At 46.3% G+C, this 21,118-nt stretch overlaps 1 protein-coding gene across 5 annotated transcripts in view; it reads right to left on the bottom strand.

Annotated features, from left to right (window-relative positions):
* ABCC2 (ATP binding cassette subfamily C member 2) overlaps positions 1 to 21,118 on the bottom strand; it is a 54,675-nt gene that overhangs the window by 7,141 nt on the left and 26,416 nt on the right. For 4 of the 5 annotated variants that reach the window (XM_084904053.1, XM_084904056.1, XM_084904055.1 and 1 more), the window contains 17 exons: positions 20,941 to 21,025; positions 19,871 to 19,937; positions 18,015 to 18,141; positions 16,830 to 17,006; positions 15,988 to 16,155; positions 14,761 to 14,941; positions 13,009 to 13,132; positions 12,603 to 12,738; positions 11,713 to 11,932; positions 11,408 to 11,562; positions 9,778 to 9,933; positions 7,511 to 7,710; positions 5,856 to 5,982; positions 3,791 to 3,892; positions 3,211 to 3,354; positions 2,357 to 2,515; positions 982 to 1,148 (listed from right to left, as the gene is read on the bottom strand). In XM_084904053.1, the coding sequence (XP_084760179.1) occupies positions 982 to 1,148; positions 2,357 to 2,515; positions 3,211 to 3,354; positions 3,791 to 3,892; positions 5,856 to 5,982; positions 7,511 to 7,710; positions 9,778 to 9,933; positions 11,408 to 11,562; positions 11,713 to 11,932; positions 12,603 to 12,738; positions 13,009 to 13,132; positions 14,761 to 14,941; positions 15,988 to 16,155; positions 16,830 to 17,006; positions 18,015 to 18,141; positions 19,871 to 19,937; positions 20,941 to 21,025 (2,495 nt within the window). Of the gene's footprint in view, positions 1 to 788; positions 911 to 941; positions 1,149 to 2,356; positions 2,516 to 3,210; positions 3,355 to 3,790; positions 3,893 to 5,855; positions 5,983 to 7,510; positions 7,711 to 9,777; positions 9,934 to 11,407; positions 11,563 to 11,712; positions 11,933 to 12,602; positions 12,739 to 13,008; positions 13,133 to 14,760; positions 14,942 to 15,987; positions 16,156 to 16,829; positions 17,007 to 18,014; positions 18,142 to 19,870; positions 19,938 to 20,940; positions 21,026 to 21,118 lie in introns of those variants that run through there. The other variant, XM_084904054.1, reaches the window with a different exon arrangement.

The following is a 21,118-nucleotide window of genomic DNA, read 5'->3' as shown; positions in this document are numbered from 1 at the left end:
ACTGCCCTAGACTCTCGATTCCAATAATTAGAGGCTGTTGTTCCTTGTGATCAAGCCCCTATCCCAGTGGTCGGCAAACTGGTTAGTCAACGGGCGGCAAACCGAGGCTTGTTTGTTTCTCAAACTGTAATACACACGCAAATCACCTGGGGATCTTACTAAAATGGAGACCCAGGTCAACAGCCTGCTTTTCCAACAAGTTCACAGGTGAAGCCAGAGCTGCTGATCCACCAATTGAGTTACTGAGCCTCCCTTCTCCTAAGAGCTACACCTGCTAACGGTCCATGCCCAACCAGCATTCTGAAGGCACCCGGGACTGCAGCAAGGCGTGCCCCTGAGCAGCAGGCTGTGGCTGGGGGCTGAACTTCAGTGTGTGGGGAAAAACCCAACTTTCTTAGGGAAAATGCCAGGACAGCTTCTTAAAGACATGGTGAAGGCCAGAAGTAAGAAGTGTCAACAAATACAGACCATCTTTAGAGAGGTGACGAGAACTGGGAAGCTGACAGTCTCTCTGCTGGTTTAAGGTGTTTCAGGTGCCTCCTCCCCAAACTCTGCGGACACCAGTCCCCGTCATCCCCTTGCCCTTTCGGCCAGTGCTGCTCACAGCAGCCCCCGGGGATCCTTTGGAACTCCCACGTCCGGTCTACACCCCGTACCAATGAAAGCAGACTTCCTGGGTTGGACCAGATGTCAGGACTGTTTTCATCCTGATTGCAGTGAGCAGCTGAGAGGAAACCCTCCCCACAGGCTCACTCTGTGAAATGTCTCCTGGAGGCACACATTCCAACCAAGGTTTTCAAGAGCTTCAGTGCACATTCACACCTATTCTCCCACGTCATTTTCACCACTGTTCGCTTTACACATTAGGGATTAGGCCTGGAGAGCGCCCATCCAGGACGCCAGGCACCCTCTGGCTCAAGGAACAACGGGGTCATCCCCACGGCTCCTCAAAGCGTCTGTGGAAGTGGGTAGGAACGTTACCTGAGGTTGTCACCAGCCTCTGTCAGCTCGTGGGACAAGCCGTGTTGCAGGTTGGCCACAAAGGATTTGAGGTGAACCAGCTCCAGGGCCTTCCAAACCTCCTCATCTGAGTAGTTGTTGAAAGGGTCCAGGTTCACCCTCAGGCTTCCAGAGAACAGGATGGGGTCCTGCAAGTCAAGGGACGAAGGGGCTGTTGGGGCCGATGACAGGGAAGGACTAGCCGTCCTCTGTGGCCAGGAGAAAGCAGATAGGACAGGCCTGGGAGGGAGAGCTGGTTCATGGCCAGACTTTTGTAAAGTTTCCCCCGAAGGTTTAGAGCAGCTGCCAGCGGGAGCTAAGTGCAGGAGTAAGAGGAGTCCTTTGTTTTTTGTTTTGCTTTTCATTCTGAGATTCACTTATGTATTTCCAAAATGGCCTCAGCACCTCTTTAAAAAGTAAAAAGAACATCTCACACGCCCAACTAAAAACTCATGGTTGTGGAGGTGGAGGGATGGAGGGCGGTGCAGCCCCGGGGGAAGAACTAATGATGCCGTTGGAGAGGCTGGAGGAGAGAGTGCCTGAAACTGAGCAAACACCTGACACACGGAACCCACCCGCAGCAGCCTGGCTGCAGTGGGCGGAGAACTCACCCCCGAGCGGCCTTCGGGGCAGTCCTTTGTGGCGGGGTCCAGAGAGGAAGCCCCGGGGCAGTCCTTTGTGGCGGGGTCCAGAGAGGAAGCCCGGGGCAGCCTTTCTTGCTGATGGAGTGTTGGCTCACTGACAGAAACCTGCAGCTAACTCCCTACCCTATCTAGTAACCGTATCAAGTGGGGAATATAAAGCTTAATGGTTTCAAGCTTCAGTGGCAAAACGGCTAATGCTGATTGCAAAGGGTCTTGCGAACTGTGATGGGCTACAGAAAAGCTAAGTAATCATCTGCTTTCTTTGACTCCTGTTGTATTGCTGCCACCTACTGACTGGATACTGGCAGTCACACAAGCATACGAGCAAAAACACGCAGAACTTATTTTTGTAAGTTCTGGAAACTGTGTGTGAGGGAGCTAGCTCAGGTGCCCTGGGCAGACTGCAGAAATGGCACTGCTAATTGAATCTACATCAAGAAGAAGATGCACAGCCTGGCCGGTGTGGCTCAGTGGTTGACCATCGACCTATGAATCAGAAGGTCACGGTTCAATTCCAGATCAGGGCACATGCCCGGGTTGTGGGCTGGATCTCCAGTAGCGGGTGTGCAGGAGGTAGCCAATCAATTACTATCTCTCATCATTGATGTTTTTCTGTCTCTCCCTCTCCTTTTCCCTCTCCCTCTCCCTCCCTTTCTGAAGCACGTTTTCTGCCCCCCTCCCCCAAGTGGGGAAGAGTAAGTTCTAGAGCTCACCTGGGGGATGATGGTCAGTTTCTCTCGAAGGTCGTGGAGCCCAATGGAAGCAATATCTACCCCGTCGATGAGGATCTGGCCACCGGAAGCCTCTAGGATTCTGAAGAGGCTGTTTGTCAGGGACGACTTCCCAGCTCCTGTCCTGCCCACCACACCAATCTGTAAAGAGTTCCTGGGAGGTTAGTTCACCACGCCATTCATGGTGGATAAACATTTAGCCCGGGGCAGGTGGAGAGAGGAGGAAAAGATGGCTGTTCCAGCCCACCTCCCAAGCGTGTTTGCTGAGAGCTACAGTGATGGTTGGAAATGGACACCTTATCAGCTATTACTACAATTATTATCGGAAGGACTGGGTCAGACATCAGCTGAGAACCAGACCCTGACCTAGACCTCAGCATTCGTCCCCAGATATTTTTTGGCTCTACATCAGTCCCAAGTCCACATAGAACAAGGACACCAAACGAGGGTGCAGGACTTTGCAAACCAGGAGAACTTGGCTGTTCTCTGGGAGAACCTCCACACGGTTGTTTTTATCAGTTCTTCCCTCGAGCCACGTGCTTCCTGACCTCTGCACGCCCCAGCCCTTCCGGGAAATGGGCTCTCCTCAGCTACTAGAGAAGCAACGCTGGCAAGGGGGCAGGGAAGGGCTGAGCAGAAAGCCTATTTGATCCTGTTTGGATCTCCCGCCCTCTGGTGGTGGCACTGTGTCCTTACATTTCCCCAGGAGAAAGGGCCCCCATCCTGTCACTCCACCAAAGGATGGCAGCCCAGAGTCCGGCTGCTCACCACCTCTGCGTCCAGCAGTCCTCTCATCACGAGGACTCACACACAGGCCTTTCTTCAGCGCCACCTACCTTCTCCTGGCTCCTGATGTCACACGTGATCCCTTTCAGAACCAGATCCAGCTCGGGCCGGTACCGCACTTGGTAGTTGTTAAACTGAATCTCCCCTTTGCTGGGCCAGCCGGCCGGAGGCCTCTTCTCAGTCACCCAGGGTGCCTGGCAGGGAGACAGGAGGAGAAGCGCTTTAGGTGGAGTCAGCTCGCTGAGCAGTGCACACAGGACTCCATTCGCAGAGCAGTAGAAAGGCAGCAGTGTCCCAGCCACCGGGGACATCTGCGCTCAATAGACTGAACTAGACTGGGACTTGCTGAGATTCCTACCTTAATCTAAGACACCCTCTCCCACAGGTGTGCTCTGTGGACCCCCAGAGGGAAGCCACCACGTAACTTGGTGCGTTCCAAGACCTGACTTCCCCAAACCATTTCTTGTTCTAAGTTTCAGGAAATTGGGCCATTTGAGTTAGAGCAAGGGAAACTTTGAGGAGGATCTTTATAGACACACATGTAATCTCTAGGCCAGGAGAAGATACTCTCTTGAGGGACCCACACCTTTTCCTTTGCTTTGTCCTTGGGCTCTTCTCATGCCGTCTTACCTCATTTTCCACATTTATGTACTCGTTTATCCGCTCCACGGCCACAATGTTGGTCTCAATTTCTGACGTCATCCTCACCAGCCAGTTTAAGGTTTGTGTGATCTACAGAGAAACCACATCACTTCAGGCTCAGAAACCAACAGAACTCGTCAAACCACAAGGTCAATCCGGTACCTACTTTGCTCCCAGCATTATGCCGAGCTCTACGAGAGAGCAAGTGTCGTGTAAGTACCAATGTTCACCTCTTTGGGGAGGAATGGAGACTAGTGTATCAAATGACCGGAGGACAACTGTGTGGTGCTCATGTGAAAGGGTGTCTGAGCTCGGGCTGACTTTGGGCTACCACTGGGGCTAGAGGAGCGGGCAGATAGGAGTGGGACAACACTTGGCTCTCTTGTCTGTAAGCCTGCTGTTCTTTGTGGAAAGGGTGGTGGGCCTTCTACAAGTGGGGAAGCATAAGAAAAGAAACAAGGGCCCGATCAGCGTCGCTCAGTGGTTGAGAGCCGACTTATGAATCACGAGGTCATGGTTCGATTCCCAGTCAGGGCACATGTTCAGGTTGCAGGCTTGAACCCCAGTGTGGGGTGTTCAGGAAGCAGCCAATTGAAAATTCCCTCTCATCATTGATATTTCTATCTCTCCCTTACTCTCTGAAATCAATAAAAATATGTGCGTGTATTTTTTTTAAAGACACAAGGTAGGAAAAGGCCTTCAAAAGAGCTGGTGCTTCTCTCTGCTCTCAGTTAACAACAGCTCCACTGAGAACCCATCCTTCAAGGTGGGACATCGCATGGATCCTCATTCTCCTTTACCAAACTCCAGGTGCCTTCCTGCCATTACAAAGGTGCATCTAACCAATAAAAGGGTTGTCATGGTCCAGGCCAGTCTAGAGGCTGGGGAATCAGTAGTTTACTCATATGCAGGCTTCTTTCAGGCAAAGACTCAAACCAGGGAGTTTCTGTTGAGTGAATGGTGGTTAGAGAGAGGGAGAGAACGGGGGCGTGGGGACTGAGAGTAACCACTTTGATTGGTATTGAATGCCTATACTTTGGTTTAGTAAAAAATTCTCTAATTCTTTGCCCCATCTCTCCTGGGTTATTAAGCTTAGACATGGGTGGCGGAAGAAGCAGTGGCACACACCGAGTGGCATTCTGGTGAACAACAGGGTTCTTTCAGGTGCCGTGACCGCCTTGGGCCTCATTAACTTCCACTGAAGACAGAACCATGTAGAGTGTGCTGGTAGCTATGCAAACTTCCGGTATATTAGTTAAAAAAGATACCATGAAAGATGGCCAAACGACTCACTAAATGGGCATCACTATTGGACATTTACTATGGTGCCAACCACTGTCTTAGGTGCTAGGAAATAATATCTTAACATTTATCCCCTAGCCACACTGGGCATGCAATATATAGTTTTATTGGACTCTCTATTCTTTATTAGAATTACCTCCAATTATTCTGTGATCTAAGAAAAACAAACATAGAACTCATTTGTTCAAAAGACTTTCTGGTTACTGCTATATAATAGAAAAGAAACTAAGTTTCTCTTTTGACTAGACTCAAGTAAAGAGGCAAAGAGACAAGGAACTATTTGATTGAATCAAATGAAATTGCTTTCTTAACTCCCAAGGGCAACAACATTTATGTCCAGATGACACTGAAACCTATTTAGAAAGCGTGAAAAGCATGTCCATGGGTGACACAGGAAGAGGTGGAGCCAGGGTTTGAACCTCAGTCTCCCCTAGTGCCTCTGGATCTAGAAAAGAATCAGAGCATGGACCTCATGGCATACTCTAGACCACATGTGTCAAACACAAGGCCCGCGGGCCAAATCCAGCCCGCCAGGCCTTGCAATGTGGCCCGCACCGCGCTGTCATCACTGCACTCCGCTGTCAGTTTATGACATTGTCAGTTTATGACTGTTCAGTAAACCATTCGGCCCGCGATTTAGGCTGGATTTTAGATTTTGGCCCCTTCTCTGATTGAGTTCGACACCCCTACTCTAGACGCAACTTAAGAATAAGTGCACTAATTTAACCAAACCCCCAACCTTCAGACTCACATTGAGTGCATTGGACAGAACAAAGCCCACAATGTCCCCACTTAGGTTCGTTTTGTAAATAACTATCATCAAGGATGCAAAGAAGACAATCAGGTTTCCAACCAGCTCCAGACGAACTGCAAGCCACCTGTGGGACAACAGAACCAGAGAGAGGTGTTACTGAGAGGTATCCACTTTCTTACCTTACCCAGCAGCATAGGTGTTTCTAGAACATTCTCAGGGGGCTCAAGTTGGTAGAATGGTATTCTTAGCAGGTAATTCAACTTGACTATACCAGGTGTTCCTAATGTCTTTCAAGTTGGATTTTAGAAAATAAATTGCATTTTAAAGATACTAGAAGAGTTTCCTAAACTAAGAAAATCCTATGGCTCAATGTCTCCCAAATTTGCCAAATCCTAAGAACCATCTGGGGGCAACTGTTAAAAATATACAAAACAATGCACACACACAAAAAATGTTTGGACTCTTCCCCAGGAGATAATGACTCAAAGAGCATAGAATGGGGGTCAGAAACCTGCATTTTTAACAAATGGTTAAAGTGATTTCTTCTGATTAGGCAAGGGAAATAATGCCATAGATAATCCACATGTAGCATCAAAGCAACGTTTAATGTATCCTGTCTGATTTCATGATGAAAAAGGTAGAGAAGATGGGGGTGGGGTGGGGAGAGGTTTAGGTGCAACTTGATCGTAGGGTGATCAACTGCAGAGAACTGAAAAGGACAGAGATAGATATAATTTATAAAAATTGACTTTCTTGTCCAGCCGGCATGGCTCAATAGTTGAGCATTGACCTGTGAACCGGGAGGTCACATTTTGATTCCTGGTCAGGGTGCATGCCTGGGTTGCGGGCCCAATCCCCAGTGGGAGCATGCAGAAGGCAGCTGATCAACAATTCTCTCTTATCATTAATGTTTCTATATCTCTCTCTCTTTCTCTCCCTTCCTCTCTGAAATCAATAAAAATATATTTTCTAAAATATTGACTTTGCCAAATAAAACGTATTTAAAGAAATTTGAACCAGTAAATCTAGCAATGTACAAATAAATATGATGCGTATTTACAGTGAGCATCCAATAGGATTGATCTATATGCTTATTTCCTTCTTGAAACGTACCTAAAAAAAACAAATATTTTGAAAATCAAATTCTTGACCTCTCCATGTTCCAAATAATACTGAGATCATGAGCCTGCCCTTCATACCTCAAGACAATATGGAAGGCACTCAAGAATTTTCACTTCCTCTACAAAACCTCTTCCTTCAAGGACCTACCACTTGTTGCCAGGGTCTAGTGATGCCGGAGAAGTGAAGAATGCTCACCTTTCTCGGGAATTCACCTCACAGGGTGTGAACTTTTCATTGGCTTTCCCTGAAAATCCCCAGTTCTCCTCTCTCCAGCTTTTTTCCACCACCCTACCAAGAGTTGCCCTGCCTGTGGAGAATCTCACATTTACTCCCAGGGGAGCAAACAGAGAACACCCAGGTCACCCAACACTTGGGTCACACAATGCTCTCAGAGGTCATTTGACTTGCACCAAAGCCTGTTCCAGCCGTTGTGAAAACAAAGAAAATGAGGCTTGTCTTAGCGAGGTGGAAGCAATTCACCTAGCTTGGTAAATGGCAGAGCAGGCACCGGGACCCAGGCTCTGACTCACCTGTTGGAGATAATCCAGGAATAGACACATTTCTGGTTAGTGTCAATCAACACCTCACTGTGTTTTAGAAATCGCTCCTGGTGCTGAAACGCACGGATGACAGGCAAACCGGACACAGTCTCACTGAAGAAAGAGTAGAGTGGGGACCTGGTGACGGAGTCCAAACGTCTTAGCTGGCGGGAAGTGGCCACATAAAATATCTGAACCCCAAAAGTAAGGAGTGAGTTAGACACACAATCATGTCACATATGCCGCATCTCTTCCCTTGTAACCATGGCCCAATATTCTTCACCCCTTTAAAAAATTTATCTTTATTGTTGAAAGCATTACAGAGGTCTCCCCCCCACCCCCACTGACTCCCTCCACCCTGCACTCACCCCTTCCCCAGGCCTTCACTACACTATAGTCTGTCCATGAGTTATACATCCTATATAATAAAGAGCTAATATGCAAATGGTTATCATGCCCTCACACCATCATGCCATAATGGCTCAGACACTCAACACTGGGGAGAGAGGAATGGGGACCAGCCAGACACAAATGAGCTTGCAAGAGAGGAATGGGGACCAGCCAGGCTGTGGCTCGGAAGAGGGACAAGCCGCCCACCCAAACATCCCAGGCGCCAGCAGCTGCGCCTGTGGCCTGGAAAAGGGACAAGCCTCAGACCCTGCAGTCCTGGGCACCAGTGCTTGTGCCTGCACCTGTAGCCTGGACGAGGAGAGGGACAAGCCGCATGCCCCACGGTACCTAGGTGCCAGCACCTGTACCTGTGACCTGGCCCGGGAGAATGACAAACCACCCACCCCACAGCCCCAGGTGCCTGCAGCTGTGGCCTGGGCAAAGCTGCCCACCCATGGTTCCCTGAGGCTGCCGCTGGCCCAGGTGAAGCTGGCCCTGGTCCTGGATGCCTGTGGCTGGCCAGAGGGAGGGAAGCATGGGTTCCAGGTGCCTGCGACCGGCCAGAGGAGGGAATTCTGGGTGCAGGGCAAGGCAGAGGTGGTTACAGGAGATGGGCCAGCAAGGGAGCAATTAGGGATGATCAGGCCAGTAGGGGAGCAGTTAGGGGTTATCAGGCAGGTAGGCAGAGGTGGTTAGGGGTGATCAGGCAGGCAGCGAGTGGTTAGGAGTCAGTGGTCCTGTATTGTGAGAGGCAGTCAGACATCCCCCAAGGAGTCCCAGACTGGAGAGGGTGCAGGCTGGGCTGAGGGAACCCACCCCTCCGCATGTACAGATTTCATGCACCAGCCTCTACATATAAGTTCTTTGGTTACTATCTTCTCACTCATCTACTTCCTTCTGAAATTTGTCATCTGTTGCATGTTTTAATGTCTCTGGATCTATTTTATTCATCAGTATATTTTGTTCAATAGATTCCACATATGAGATCATATGATGTTTGTCTTTTTCTGACTGTCTTATTTTGCTTAGCATAATGCTCTCCAGGCCCCTACATGCTGTCTTTTTTATCTTTTTTAATATATTTTTATTGATTTCAGAGAGAAAGGGAGAGGAAGAGATAGAAACATCAACGATGATAGAGAATCATTGATTGGCTGCCTCCTGCACACCCCCTACAGAGGATGATCAAGCCCACAACCTGCACATGTGCCCTTGACTGGAATCAAACCCAGGACCCTTCAGTCCACAGGTTGATCCTCTGTCCACGGAGCCAAACCAGCTAGGGCCCTACATGTTGTCTTAAAGGGTAAGGGACCCTCTTTTCACAGCTGCATAGTATTCCATGGTAAAAATGTACCACTTCTATTTATACCTCACCTACGGATAGGCACTTGGCTCTTGTGTTGCTATGAACATAGGGGTGCATATATTTTTATGATTGGTATTTCAGGATTCTTAGCAATGCTCTTCACCTTGATGGCCACAGCCTACATCTGAATAGGACAGAAGGTTCCAGTCTCCCCTCTGGCTAGAGGGATGATGAGAGAGGCCCAGAGGAAGAGGATGGCGGAAAGATCTGAGGTTGGTGAGGAACAGAGCCAACCTCACAGTGGTCTTGGACCTAAACATAAATATGCCCCAGTGGGACTGCAGTTAAGGTGAGCTCTGCTGTGAGCCACCTAATTGGTGCTGATACTTCAGCATCAGACAGTGGCCAGTGGGCTCCTGGGGACATCATATAGGAGTAAATGACAAAGATGCTGGAGAGCAGTGAGTGACTAGCAATCAACAGAAGAGAAGGTTCTCAGGAAGGAGCCTGGGCTTTTATACATAAAGAGGAAAGGGGAGCCAGCCATTTCCAAACCTACCTGAACAGACACATAAATTATGCCGAGAGGAATGATGATGATGATGAAGGCTGGAGTGGCCAAGCAGATCATGAACAGGGTGCTCACGATCCCCAGGAAGCACAGAATCCAGCTGCGCAAGGACGTGGGGAGTGTGTCATCCACGGTGGAAATATCCTGGGAACACATAATTAGGTGAGATGGCATATTAGTGAGTTCCTATGGCATTTTAGATTTCCTGATTCCAGCGGGAAACTTGCTCAATTCTGACATCTCAGTGACTCCTTCATTTAATCATTTCATGATATTGATTTGCAATAGACTGTCCTGCTCATGCTAATAGCCAATCTTATTTTTATAACTTCTTCATCGTCCTAAATCCTTCCAGATATGGAAGTCATCTTTTAATAGATTTGCCAAAATAGATTTACTCTTTTCAGTGAAATTCCCATTTGTCAAATTTATAAAACCATTCATAACCACCCTAAGTTAATAGAGCCTTACAAAGTAAGCCCTCCTATAACCAAATCAATTCAGTTGTTCTAACTTTACACAGGGCCTAATTCTGTTGAGTAACTAGAACAGAGCCTGGCATATAACAACCTTTCAATAAACATTTGTTTGGAAGCTCCAGTCAAGAAGCCCTGTCATCACCTCCCCGCCCCACTCCGCCTCTCCTTCCTCCCCCCTCCCCCCCCCCCCCCCGCCTCCCGCTCCCACCCCAATGAGGAATGGAAAGTTGTTTCCTCTGTCAAGCATAGAACTTCAAAGTGATAAGGAGCTGAGCTGAAGATTGAATATGATCCCTGCCCGGTTAGTGTTCTAACTAGAGATAATGAATGGGTCTTACTACCACATTGCCTTTATGTCATGTTGGATATAAATGAGCAAATGAGTGGGTGGGGTGGAGGGGTGGGTGGATGGATGGATGGATGGATGATTTAATATGCACAGGAATGGATTATATTTTTGGGTTTCCCTTGCCTGTGTTTCTTAGATTATGTTGATTCTAGGATTAGTAATATGTGAGTATCAAATTATCGAGTCTATATTATCTCTGAAGTGTGCCAAACTGGATAAGGGAAAACAGTTTTCTATTGTAAGATAATCCTGAAGAATGGATAACTCTTGAGTCTAATTTACCCTTCCCAAAGTCACAGCAGAATGCAAGTAATAATATGTCCAGTATTAAAGGCCTACTGCTTCTCATCCTGCTTCTATTGCCACCCAGCTATCCCCAGTCCCCACAATCACCCTAGCTAACTTCTAGAACTAAACTCAAGTCTCACCTTTTCTCACATTTGCCACCCCAATCACCCAAACTGAGCTAGTACCTCTTTTCTCTGTCGCTCTTTTATACTCCCAGAGCATCATTGTTCACATTGTTGTTATTTGGGTTTTATCACGTTTTATTACAATCCTTTATTTCCTTGGTTGTCTTACTTACTAGATGGTGAGCTGCTTACTTGGTCCTTTATTCATAGGATCTTTGAGACCTAACACAAGTTACTCAAGAAATAATTTGCATGCTGATGGACAAAAGAACTGGAACTACACGGTGTTGCCCAGGGGACATGAGCAGTCTTTCCCTGTCAGAATAGAAAGATTCTCAGCATACAAATGCATAATCTTACAGCCTTGACATACTTACTCCGGCAAACCTGTTCACAATCCGGCCTATGGGTGTTGTATCAAAAAAACTCATGGGTGCTCGAAGAATATTGTTCAGCAGTTGCTTGTGCAGGATGTTTGATGCATGGTTGAAACCATAAATACTCAAGACATTTGCTATGAGCACAGCTAAACCTAGAAATGGAACCAGTTTAGTCAGCGCTGTGCACATGGATCCCTAAAGTCTTGTGCCTAGGACACAATGGCAATTTTTCCTGAGTCCAGGAAAAGTACATTTATCAGAGAAATCATGTAAGAAATGGCTATCATAGCCATCAGACATACCTTGTACTAAGCCCAGAGCTCCATAGACGCCAATTCTCATGTCCCTCTGGGAGGCTGGGTAGTTGGAGGCATTGAAGGTTTTAGAGTCACTGGTCCAAACACTGAGCCAGACATTGGATCCAATCAAAGCCACAAAACTGGTTACATAGGCAAAGATGATGAAGAAAATTGAACACCATCCTACTGCTTGTAGGTATTTCAGGTAGATGGAGAACTTGACCTGCAAAGCCCCCATTTCAATGTTAGTAGAATTCTTAATGGCTTTTGATGCAGAATTACCTGGAATACCAATCACAGGGGGTGGTGAAGTCCCTGGAAAAATGGATCACGGGTAGCAGAATTTGGTGTCTGTGCTTATCATTTCTGCATTGGGCCAGGATAATAATCAATGCTCAAATACAATGCAAAATAAATAATCATGCAATTAAGAGGGGAAGATAGAAAAATACAGTGAGACAAATGGAGTTATACTGCAGAGCCTGGAATTTGTTTTGGGAATTTGGATTTAGGTTAAGACCTTAAATTTAAGACCTTAATTTTAACTTTTATTTATTTGAATTGTATACTGAGGTTGATGAATTAGTGTTCTCTGGCTCCCAGAATTGCATCTCAAAGCAGTTTTGTTGTTTGCTCCACATATCAGAATGGAACCAAACACTCATGAAATGTGTTATGAAGATATTCACAGGAACCATGTCATTCTTCATGGAAATGTGATTTGATAGAAAGCTCTGAGCATCTGCCAACATTTCAATGATGAATTTAAAGATTTGCAAAGCAAGCATAAGACATAGCCCTTTTGTAGATATGTATTCAAGTCATCAAACTTTAAAATATTGGGATCCCAAGCCTTATATCACCTCTAATGGTATTTTTACTGTTGTATTCACCTTTCCAGTTTGTACAAATTCCTTCTCAATTAATTTTTGTCCTTTCACTAGTTCTTTCTCCTCCTTCGGGGTATTCACAGTCTGAGTTCTCAAGGAGTTTTTCAGGGTCTTCAGACGCCTGCTACTAGACCTAGATCTGAGAAATTGAAAAGGGGGAAGCTTTCCTGAGCATTTAGCTGCATCCCGAGGGTCTTCGTAAAAGCAGATGTCAGTCACTCTGGTTGCATCAAAACTCATTTCAGAGAAGGTGGCCTTGGAGAATCACACAACCCCAATCCTCTTCCCAGACAAGGAAACAAAGGAAGGGCTGAAAGTGTTCATGGTGTCCACTACCCACATAGAAAAAGAGAATGATCAAGTGAAAATATAGAAGGGATGATGGGTGCCAGCTGAATAGAAGACCAACCTGTGGCTAAGTGTTCGATGCAGGCTGTTTTCTCTGTTCATGGTCAAGGGGGCTACATCCTGAGGGACTTCCTCCACACTGGTCATCAGACCATAGTCATCTTCTTCTCCACTGTCCTCATTGACTAGGAGACACACCAAAGGTTAGAGAGAGTGTGCATAGAGCTCTCACAGACACATGAACAAGGAGAGAGAGGTCTTTTCTGATATTGCTGGGCTCAGCAAGAAATCCCAGATGTACACAAAGGCTGGAATTTTTTACTCCAGAAATACTATTTTTCACATATTTACTCATTGAGAAATACCAGGATGAAAAAGAAATGAGTTAATATTCCACTAAAAAGTAAAATATTCAAAAGGAGAAGAATATTCCCAGAAACTTCTAAGTTCCCTTAGAGCAGGAAGGAAGTTTCAAGGGTTATAGTAGACAAACACAGGAATTATAATCTCCAGAACTAACTAAAGAGGTAAGCATAAATTTAAAAATGCTCTTGAAATTCAAGTAATTTGACAAACTTTTAGAAATCTAAAGCATTAAAAAATCCCTGAAAATAAATAAAATGTAAACAACCTGGACATCATAATGGTACAGTAAAGATCTGCAGAAATTGTTACCTCCATAACTTCAATGAGAATACTGGCAAAAAATTGTCCAAATCAACTTTTTTGTAACTCTAAAATTAGCCAAGAGCTTGCAACAATCCAAGGAACATTTATTTCATAAAAATAACTAAATCTTAGTAAGACTAGTAAGTTTTGTGATTATTTACTACATTCCCATCCCTCTCTCTTCAGATCTGTTGTAGCCTAGAAAACCAAGAACCTCATAATCACGGTAACCATGAAATCCAGAAGCCTAGCAGCTGCTAGAGAATAGACTGGTTTGGAATTCCCCCAAACACCTCAACACTGGAAAATTATTATTTGACCTGTCTGACAATTCCCTGGAAAACCCCATTTACAGGGCTGGTCTTTTTGGACTTGACTTGACTACTGACTAACTTCCAGTGGCCCAGCGCCCTCCAGATCTTGCTTTCTCAATTTTGACCTCCTGCTGATAACTGCTACCTGAAGGAAATACCCAGAACTATGCATAAGACTACCCAAGGTTCTTGGGAACCAGGCTCCATTACTGATGGAAGCTAACTGGTGACCCCAATGATGGTGGTATTAGGGACTATTTCTGTGGTAATACTGTGAGTTATACTAAGCAACTACCATAATTTTTTCCTGGTTCAAACACCCAATGGTTTTTTATGTATTAGTCAAGATTCCTTTGTTAGGGCTTATCAAGAATTTAGCAGTACACCTATCAAGGATTTAGTATTAGCCTATGAAGCTGTCCAGGAAGTTGTTTTAATGGATTTGGTGGAGGATGGGGCAGGATGTGTGACTTAGAGCAGTTAAAGCAAGGCATCACTAAAAGTAGGCCCCTTGTGCCACTGGGGTTTCTTCCACAAGGGCTGATCACCCCAAACCTCCAGTCACACCCTTCCAAAGTGTGCCCTTTGATTACATGTCAAAGACCAGATAAGCAGGATGAATCTCCAGTTCTGCTCAGGCATAGAGTTTCTATGTCCATGCTTCTTTACAGAGACACAAAACACAGAAAGAACAGATTTTGGATCTCTGGGCAATTCTCATTCAAACCTAGTTCACTGGATACTGAGCAGTTCAAGAGGTAGATATTGGATTACTACTTCCATTCCTTGCCATACCCAATTCTATCCCCATCCCAGTTGTCCTTGCATACCTGTGGCTTCTCCTTCAGGACCCGCCTGCTTTACAAATGTCTTCAGGTTCTTAGCAAACAGTCCTTTCTTGGCTAGCAGAGCACGGTAGGATCCCTTCTCGGAGACGGTGCCATTCTCCAGAACCACAATCTCATCCACTTGGGGAAGAAAGTGAATGCTATGTGTAACCAAGATTCGAGTCTGTAAAAATAACAGTAAGTTGTGCTGATAATCCTGTGTCCACCACCTTCCTTGCCCTATTCTAAAGAAGGAAAAACAGATGACTCAATTCACTATGGGCTTTGCCTCAAAATGTGGCCCTGACCATCTCGCCTCTGTTACTTTCTCTTTTTTTCCTAGCACCTCATCCTAAAACCTGACCTTTGTGTAAGATAAGACTCCTGGAAAAGAGAGAGAAGAGAAAAGAAAAGAAGAGAGGGAGGGGAGGGGAGGGGAGGGGAGGGGAGGGGAGGGGAGGGGAGGGGAGAGGAGAGGAGAGGAGAGGAGAGAGGAGATTGATTTCTGTCATCATTGTAGATATAATTAGAGATTTTTTTTATAGTGACAATGAGGTATGCATTACACACATTCTCTTCCAGCTTCTTGGGTAGCCAGGAATTTGGGTTAGGAATGTCATGAGACATAACTAAATAACTAGCTAGCCAATTGCCCCTTTTGCTAACCAGCTAAGGAACTGAGCTAATAAGAACTGCCCAACTTGGCCAGTGTGGCTCAGTGATTTAGCATCAACTTATGAACCAGACGGTCATAGTTTGATTCATAGTCAGGGTACATGCCCAGGTTGTGGGCTGGATCCCCTGTGGAATGCGTGCAGGAGGCAACCGATCAATGATTCTCTCTCATCATAGATGTTTCTATATCTCTCTCCCCTCTCCCTTCCTCTCTGAAATCAATAAAGATACCTTTAAAAAACAAACAAACAAACAAACAAACAAACAAACTTCCCAGCTATTTCTTACTATACCGCAGGTCTCAAAGTGCTTTCTATCATAATCAATCATCCCAATGGGCTCAATGCCCAAGCCACAGAATAAGCTAGAATTTGCCATAACTTCAAGAGAGGAGCCCTTATGGGCTTAGCTCCTGGAAGACCAGTCTGACGCTGTCTACTCAGCAGCCCAGAGGGACAGGTAAATAAGGAAATCTGCTTCAGGACTGCAGCTGACCTAAATGTGTACCCCCGAAACACATACCTTATAGCTTTGTCACTTTAAATGATTTCTCACCTTGCTTTTCAATAGGCCATTAGGACCCAAGACCTTATCGAAAATGTGTTTTCCCACGTGAGCATCCACGGCGGACAGGGGGTCATCCAGAATATAGATATCTGCATTTTGATAGGTAGCTCTGGCCAGGCTGATGCGCTGCTTCTGACCTCCACTGAGATTTATGCCCTGAAGAAGAAAAGCATTTCTATTAAGCACTGTGCCCTAGTCCTACCTTCACGGAGGCTAATGAGGAGGCTCTACAGCAGGGGTTGAGAACCGCTAGCAGGGTCGCCTAAGACCATCGGAAAACACAGATATTTACATTAAGATTTACTAACAGTAGCAAAATTACAGTTATGAAGTAGCAACGAAAATAATTTTATGGTTGGGGGTCACCACAACATGAGGAACTGTATTAAAGGGTCGTGGCATTAGAAAGGTTGAGAACCACTGCCCTACGCCCTTGTCCCTAGGTACCTGAGTGACTAACTATGGATCTTATATGGACCAAACATTAACCCATCAACCAGTGCGTGCTAAGTACACTAAGCCCCCATTCCTTCCTATTCCTCCCCTCAAAAGGCGTGTTCCCCTCTGCACATGGTGCTGTTCTCCCCTTGCGAGACAGCCAGGCAGGTCCTTCTCCTCTAATAAAGCCTGTAGTCTTGGTTTTCGGCCTCTGTCTGATCTTTCATCTGGATTACTATATTTGTATAAAATATTGTACAAACTCATGTTTTCTGGTGTTTATTCCCAACATGACCACTGAAATTGGTCAACTATTTTGCTCCTATGTACTTCTTTGCCATCCTCACACTTTTTTCTTTGATATTTCTTCACCCTTTAAGGTTCTTAAGTACCTTCTCTCCAATCTCAGCCAAGTCTCCCCCGGGCAGCACTTCCAAGTCTTGGAGGAGGGCACAGGCCTCTAGAACTTGCTGGTATCTCTTCTCATCTAATTCTGATCCAAAAAGGATGTTGTCCTTTATGGTGCCATTCTGGATCCAGGACTGCTGTGGGACGTAGGCTATCATGCCCTAGATGGGAAATATGAGACCACATGACAGCTGTACCGCCAGAAATGCAGGGTTGGAGGACGGGGTGGCAGGAGCCAGAAGGAACAAATGGAACTTATACTTGAAGAAACGTATGTCAAATTGACTGAACATCTGATATTTATAAATGTGTTTGAATTTTTTTACAAACCATGGAGAAAGAATTCGAAGTTCTACTCATCATGTAAAGTCCCCTTTTTTAAACTCTCACTTTCTAGCCATGATCCTGAAAATGGGAGGATGAATGCATGTGCTAGGAGCAACCGAGGGCTGACACTGCCAGGGGCCTGGAATAGCTGACAGCTGAGGAAGCAAGAACTAAGAGATTGGAATTAGGGTGCAGGCTGATGCATGAAGCAGACCGTGTCCAAGGAAAGAGGAGTCTGACAAAAGCCTGTGCTTGAGGACAGAACTCAGTTATGAGGTCGCATGAAGACACTTCCTAAAAGGAGTTAAGAAACAATAAAATCTGTAGATGCTGCACAGATACAGAGATCAGACTGATGTTTGCCAGAAGGGAGGGGGGGCTGGGAGAAAAGGTGAAGAGATTAAGAACTACAAATTGGTAGACACAAAATAGTCACAGGGATGTAAAGTACAGTATAAGGAATATATATATATATATATATATATATATATATATATATATATTCCTAATATGCAAATAGACCAAACGGCAGAACAACTGAGCAAACAACCAGTTACTATGACGTGCGCTGACCACCAGGGGGGGTGCACGAAACATGGCAGGCATTGGCAGCAGGTGGCAGAGTGCAGAACATGGCGGGCATCAGCCGTGGTGGATGGTGGAGTAGGTGACTGGGGTTGCCAGACTAACAAGGGACGCTGGTCACTGTCATCAGGGCGAGCCTCTGGTGATCACTGAAAATTCTTTGCTTCTGCATGCCACGGTCCCACTGGGCACTCGCATCCACTGCTAGTGCCCAGCGCCAGCCCCAATCACTCAACACTGTCAGCATTCCCTCTCACCTTGATGGTGATGTGTCCATGGACATTTTCCATTTCTCCCAGCATGGCTGACATCAAGGAGGATTTCCCAGAGCCCACAGTGCCCACCACAGCCACCAATTGGCCCGGCATGATGTCCAGGTTCACACTGAAAGAGAGAAGTAGATTGGAAGGAGATGAGGGGACTTATTCAAGAGGAGTTCAGGCCACTTCTCAGACTCTCTACAGGAAATCTGGTATTTGGAGATTTTCTCTCAAGACTGGAAAATTTGTCTTAGGTGTTCAAGACTCCATAGTGCTTCCTTAATTATTTATTTTTAAGCTCTAAGAGCCTAGAGTAGGGGTGTCAAACTCAATCAGAGAAGGGGCCAAAATCTAAAATCCAGCCTAAATCGCAGGCCGAATGGTTTACTGAACAGTCATAAACTGACAATGTAATAAACTGACAGCGGAGTGCAGTGATGACAGTGCGGTGCGGGCCACATTGCAAGGCCTGGCGAGCTGGATTTGGCCCGCGGGCTTTGTGTTTGACACATGTGGCCTAGAGAGTGAATCTTAATATATTCAACTTGTCTATGAGCTGTTTGTGCCAAACTTGGGTTTCCATTGGAAAAATTCTCTTAGAACCAACATGGTACCATTGAGCAAGACCCCAGTGGGCGCCTGGAGACCTGAGTTCAAGTCCCAACTTTGTCTCCGCCCGGCTGTGTGATCTTGGAATGTCATATCCTCTGAACTCTCATTTCTAAACTAGTGGTCTTGGACTAGATTATTGTTGCCCAAACTTCGCTCTTCAGTGAGACTAGCCAGTCAATGGAACACTTGCTGAAAGCACAGCCTACTGCCCGCTCCCCTGGAGACATGGCTGTGTCTGGCTGGGAGGCATCCACACTGGGCTAGACGCCTAGAAACTCTGGGTGCTGGCCCTGCGGTTTGAGTTCCTGGAATATTAGGACCTCAGAAATGTGTTCAGAGTCTTTCCGAAGCTGCCCATCAAGCTGAACTTGTTCTAGACTTCTATTAGCAAAGGGGGAGCTGTATCCAGTCTTCTCTCTGCAGAGAGAGGCTTTCAGGCTGGAAGGGTTTAGGGGAGGAGTTTCTGGTATGGCACATCCTGGGGCAAGCTCCAACGTCCATGTTCAAGGCTGTGGAAATAGCAAAGAAGGGTGGGAAGGCCCAACTGTATCAGAAAGATGAAAAGGTGTGCCCGGTTGTGAAGAAAAAAAATGAAGGAAAAAAAGAACGGCCGGCTCAGGCTCCTGGTGTATTCTGTGTGTGCTGTGCTGGTGGACGGCTGGGTGTTCTGTTACATGTAGTGCTTAAGAAACACATTACATGCAACACTGTGGCAAGAAGGGGTTGGCTCAGGGCAGAGAAGGCGGCTGCAGTGTGGAATGTAGGGATGGGTTATTTAGATGTAAAACTCCAGACCTGACATGGAATCTTATGGAAAAAGTTCCCATTGTTCCTTCTGGGGAAGGAACTTCAATGTTCTCAATTGCATCCTTAAAGGAATGAATGAACTTAAACCGAGTTCATGTGCTTGTGTATATCCTCTACCACACCCGGAGACCTAGGCCACCTGCCCGCCGTGCACAACCTCCAGCCACAATCCGCAGAACAAGTGCCTTCAGGGTTCTCAGCTGGACGTGTGTGGTCCCACAGCAGGAGAGCAGGGTGGCAGGTGCATTCAAGAGCAAAGAGGCCCAGGATCTTTGCTGTCAGCTCATTTTTGCAGCAGCTTAGCCTGCACTGCTATCTAACTGAACATGTGCACATAGCTCGACTTCCCATGTGTTCTGTTATATGGCATTTTTCAGTCACAGGACAGGTCAGGAGAATCCTAAAGAACAGCAAACTGGAAGGAGGAAACTCACTCTCGAATTGTGGGTTCCGTCTCCTGGTCCCAGGAAAAGGAGGCCTCAGAAAACTGCACGGCTTTGTCTGTTGAGAAGAAGGCCCCGCTTTTAGTCAGATGTAGGTGCCACCTGCTTGCCTGCCTTTCAGCCCTCACGGGTCCCTCTCGACTTCCTCCAGCAGGTCCCCAGATCTCTGTCCTGTGCGGGCTCCTACACTAGCGAGAGCTCCTGGGGTAGACCAGAAGTTGCCTTTTTACAAAGTCCTTCCTGATTCAGGAGTCCCAGGCCTGTTTTGAGCCTAGATTTCGAACCTACAGACTCTCTGGGAACATTCCCAGGCCCTGTCGCTTAGTCTCCTAATACAAATTCCACCTACATATAAACATACCCAGCTACTCCCTACTCTGGATTCCACTCCGACTGCTCCCTCTGCCAGTAATGCCTCCGACCCGTTAAACCTGCGTTTTCCTTCGCTCCCGCCTACCTTCCCCCTCCACAGCCTCCGCTCCATGCTGACTTCTGCTCTCTAGATCAGTGTTTCCCAAACTTCTCTCATGATGAGAATCACCTGGTAGAGTTGTTAAAACCCAGATTCCTGAATCCCAACTAAGAAGTGCTAAACTAGAATTTTTGGGAACATATAGGTAAAATTGTATACTTAACTAGTGCTCTAAGACAGATGTTATATACAGAGCACTAAGTTAGGTATGTAATTTTACCTATATGTTCTCAAAAATTCTAGTTTAGCACTTCTTAGTTGGGATTCAGGAATCTGTGTTTTAACAACTCCACCAGGTGATTCTCATCATGAGAGAAGGTTGGGAAACACTGCTCTAGATGCTTCACAGGATTCCCTGCTTATCCTCAGAACAGCTGGCTTAGCTTTGTTTAGCAGTCTGGCCAAGCCAGCTGTTCTAAGTGAAAACACAATTAAGTAAAAAACAGTACACTTATATGCAAATGTAGGTTCAAGATAAGTCCCCTCACTCTCCCTTTCAATCCATTTGCTACTGCTGAACCCTTGTATTTCAGAGTTCTGGCCCAAGCACTGTGAATAAGTTTGGGAAACAACTTCCAAGTTCATTTACCAAAATTAGAGTCCTGTCGAATGGCAGATGTGTCCAAGTCGTCCCCTCCCAAGTACTTCTCCAGCCGTTCCTTGGAAACAGTGGCCTGGAGAAGAACACAGCGCATCTCAAGAACGAAACATCCAAAGACAAACACAAGCGGGGAGAGGATTTTGACCGTCATCGGCCCCGCTTGTGG

This window comes from Pipistrellus hanaki (assembly GCF_964339955.1).
Source record: "Pipistrellus hanaki genome assembly, chromosome: 14".
NCBI classification, from domain to species: Eukaryota; Metazoa; Chordata; class Mammalia; order Chiroptera; family Vespertilionidae; genus Pipistrellus; species Pipistrellus hanaki.
The sequence above is the reverse complement of the archived record's forward strand: the minus strand, read 5'-3'. Positions and strand labels throughout refer to the sequence as shown.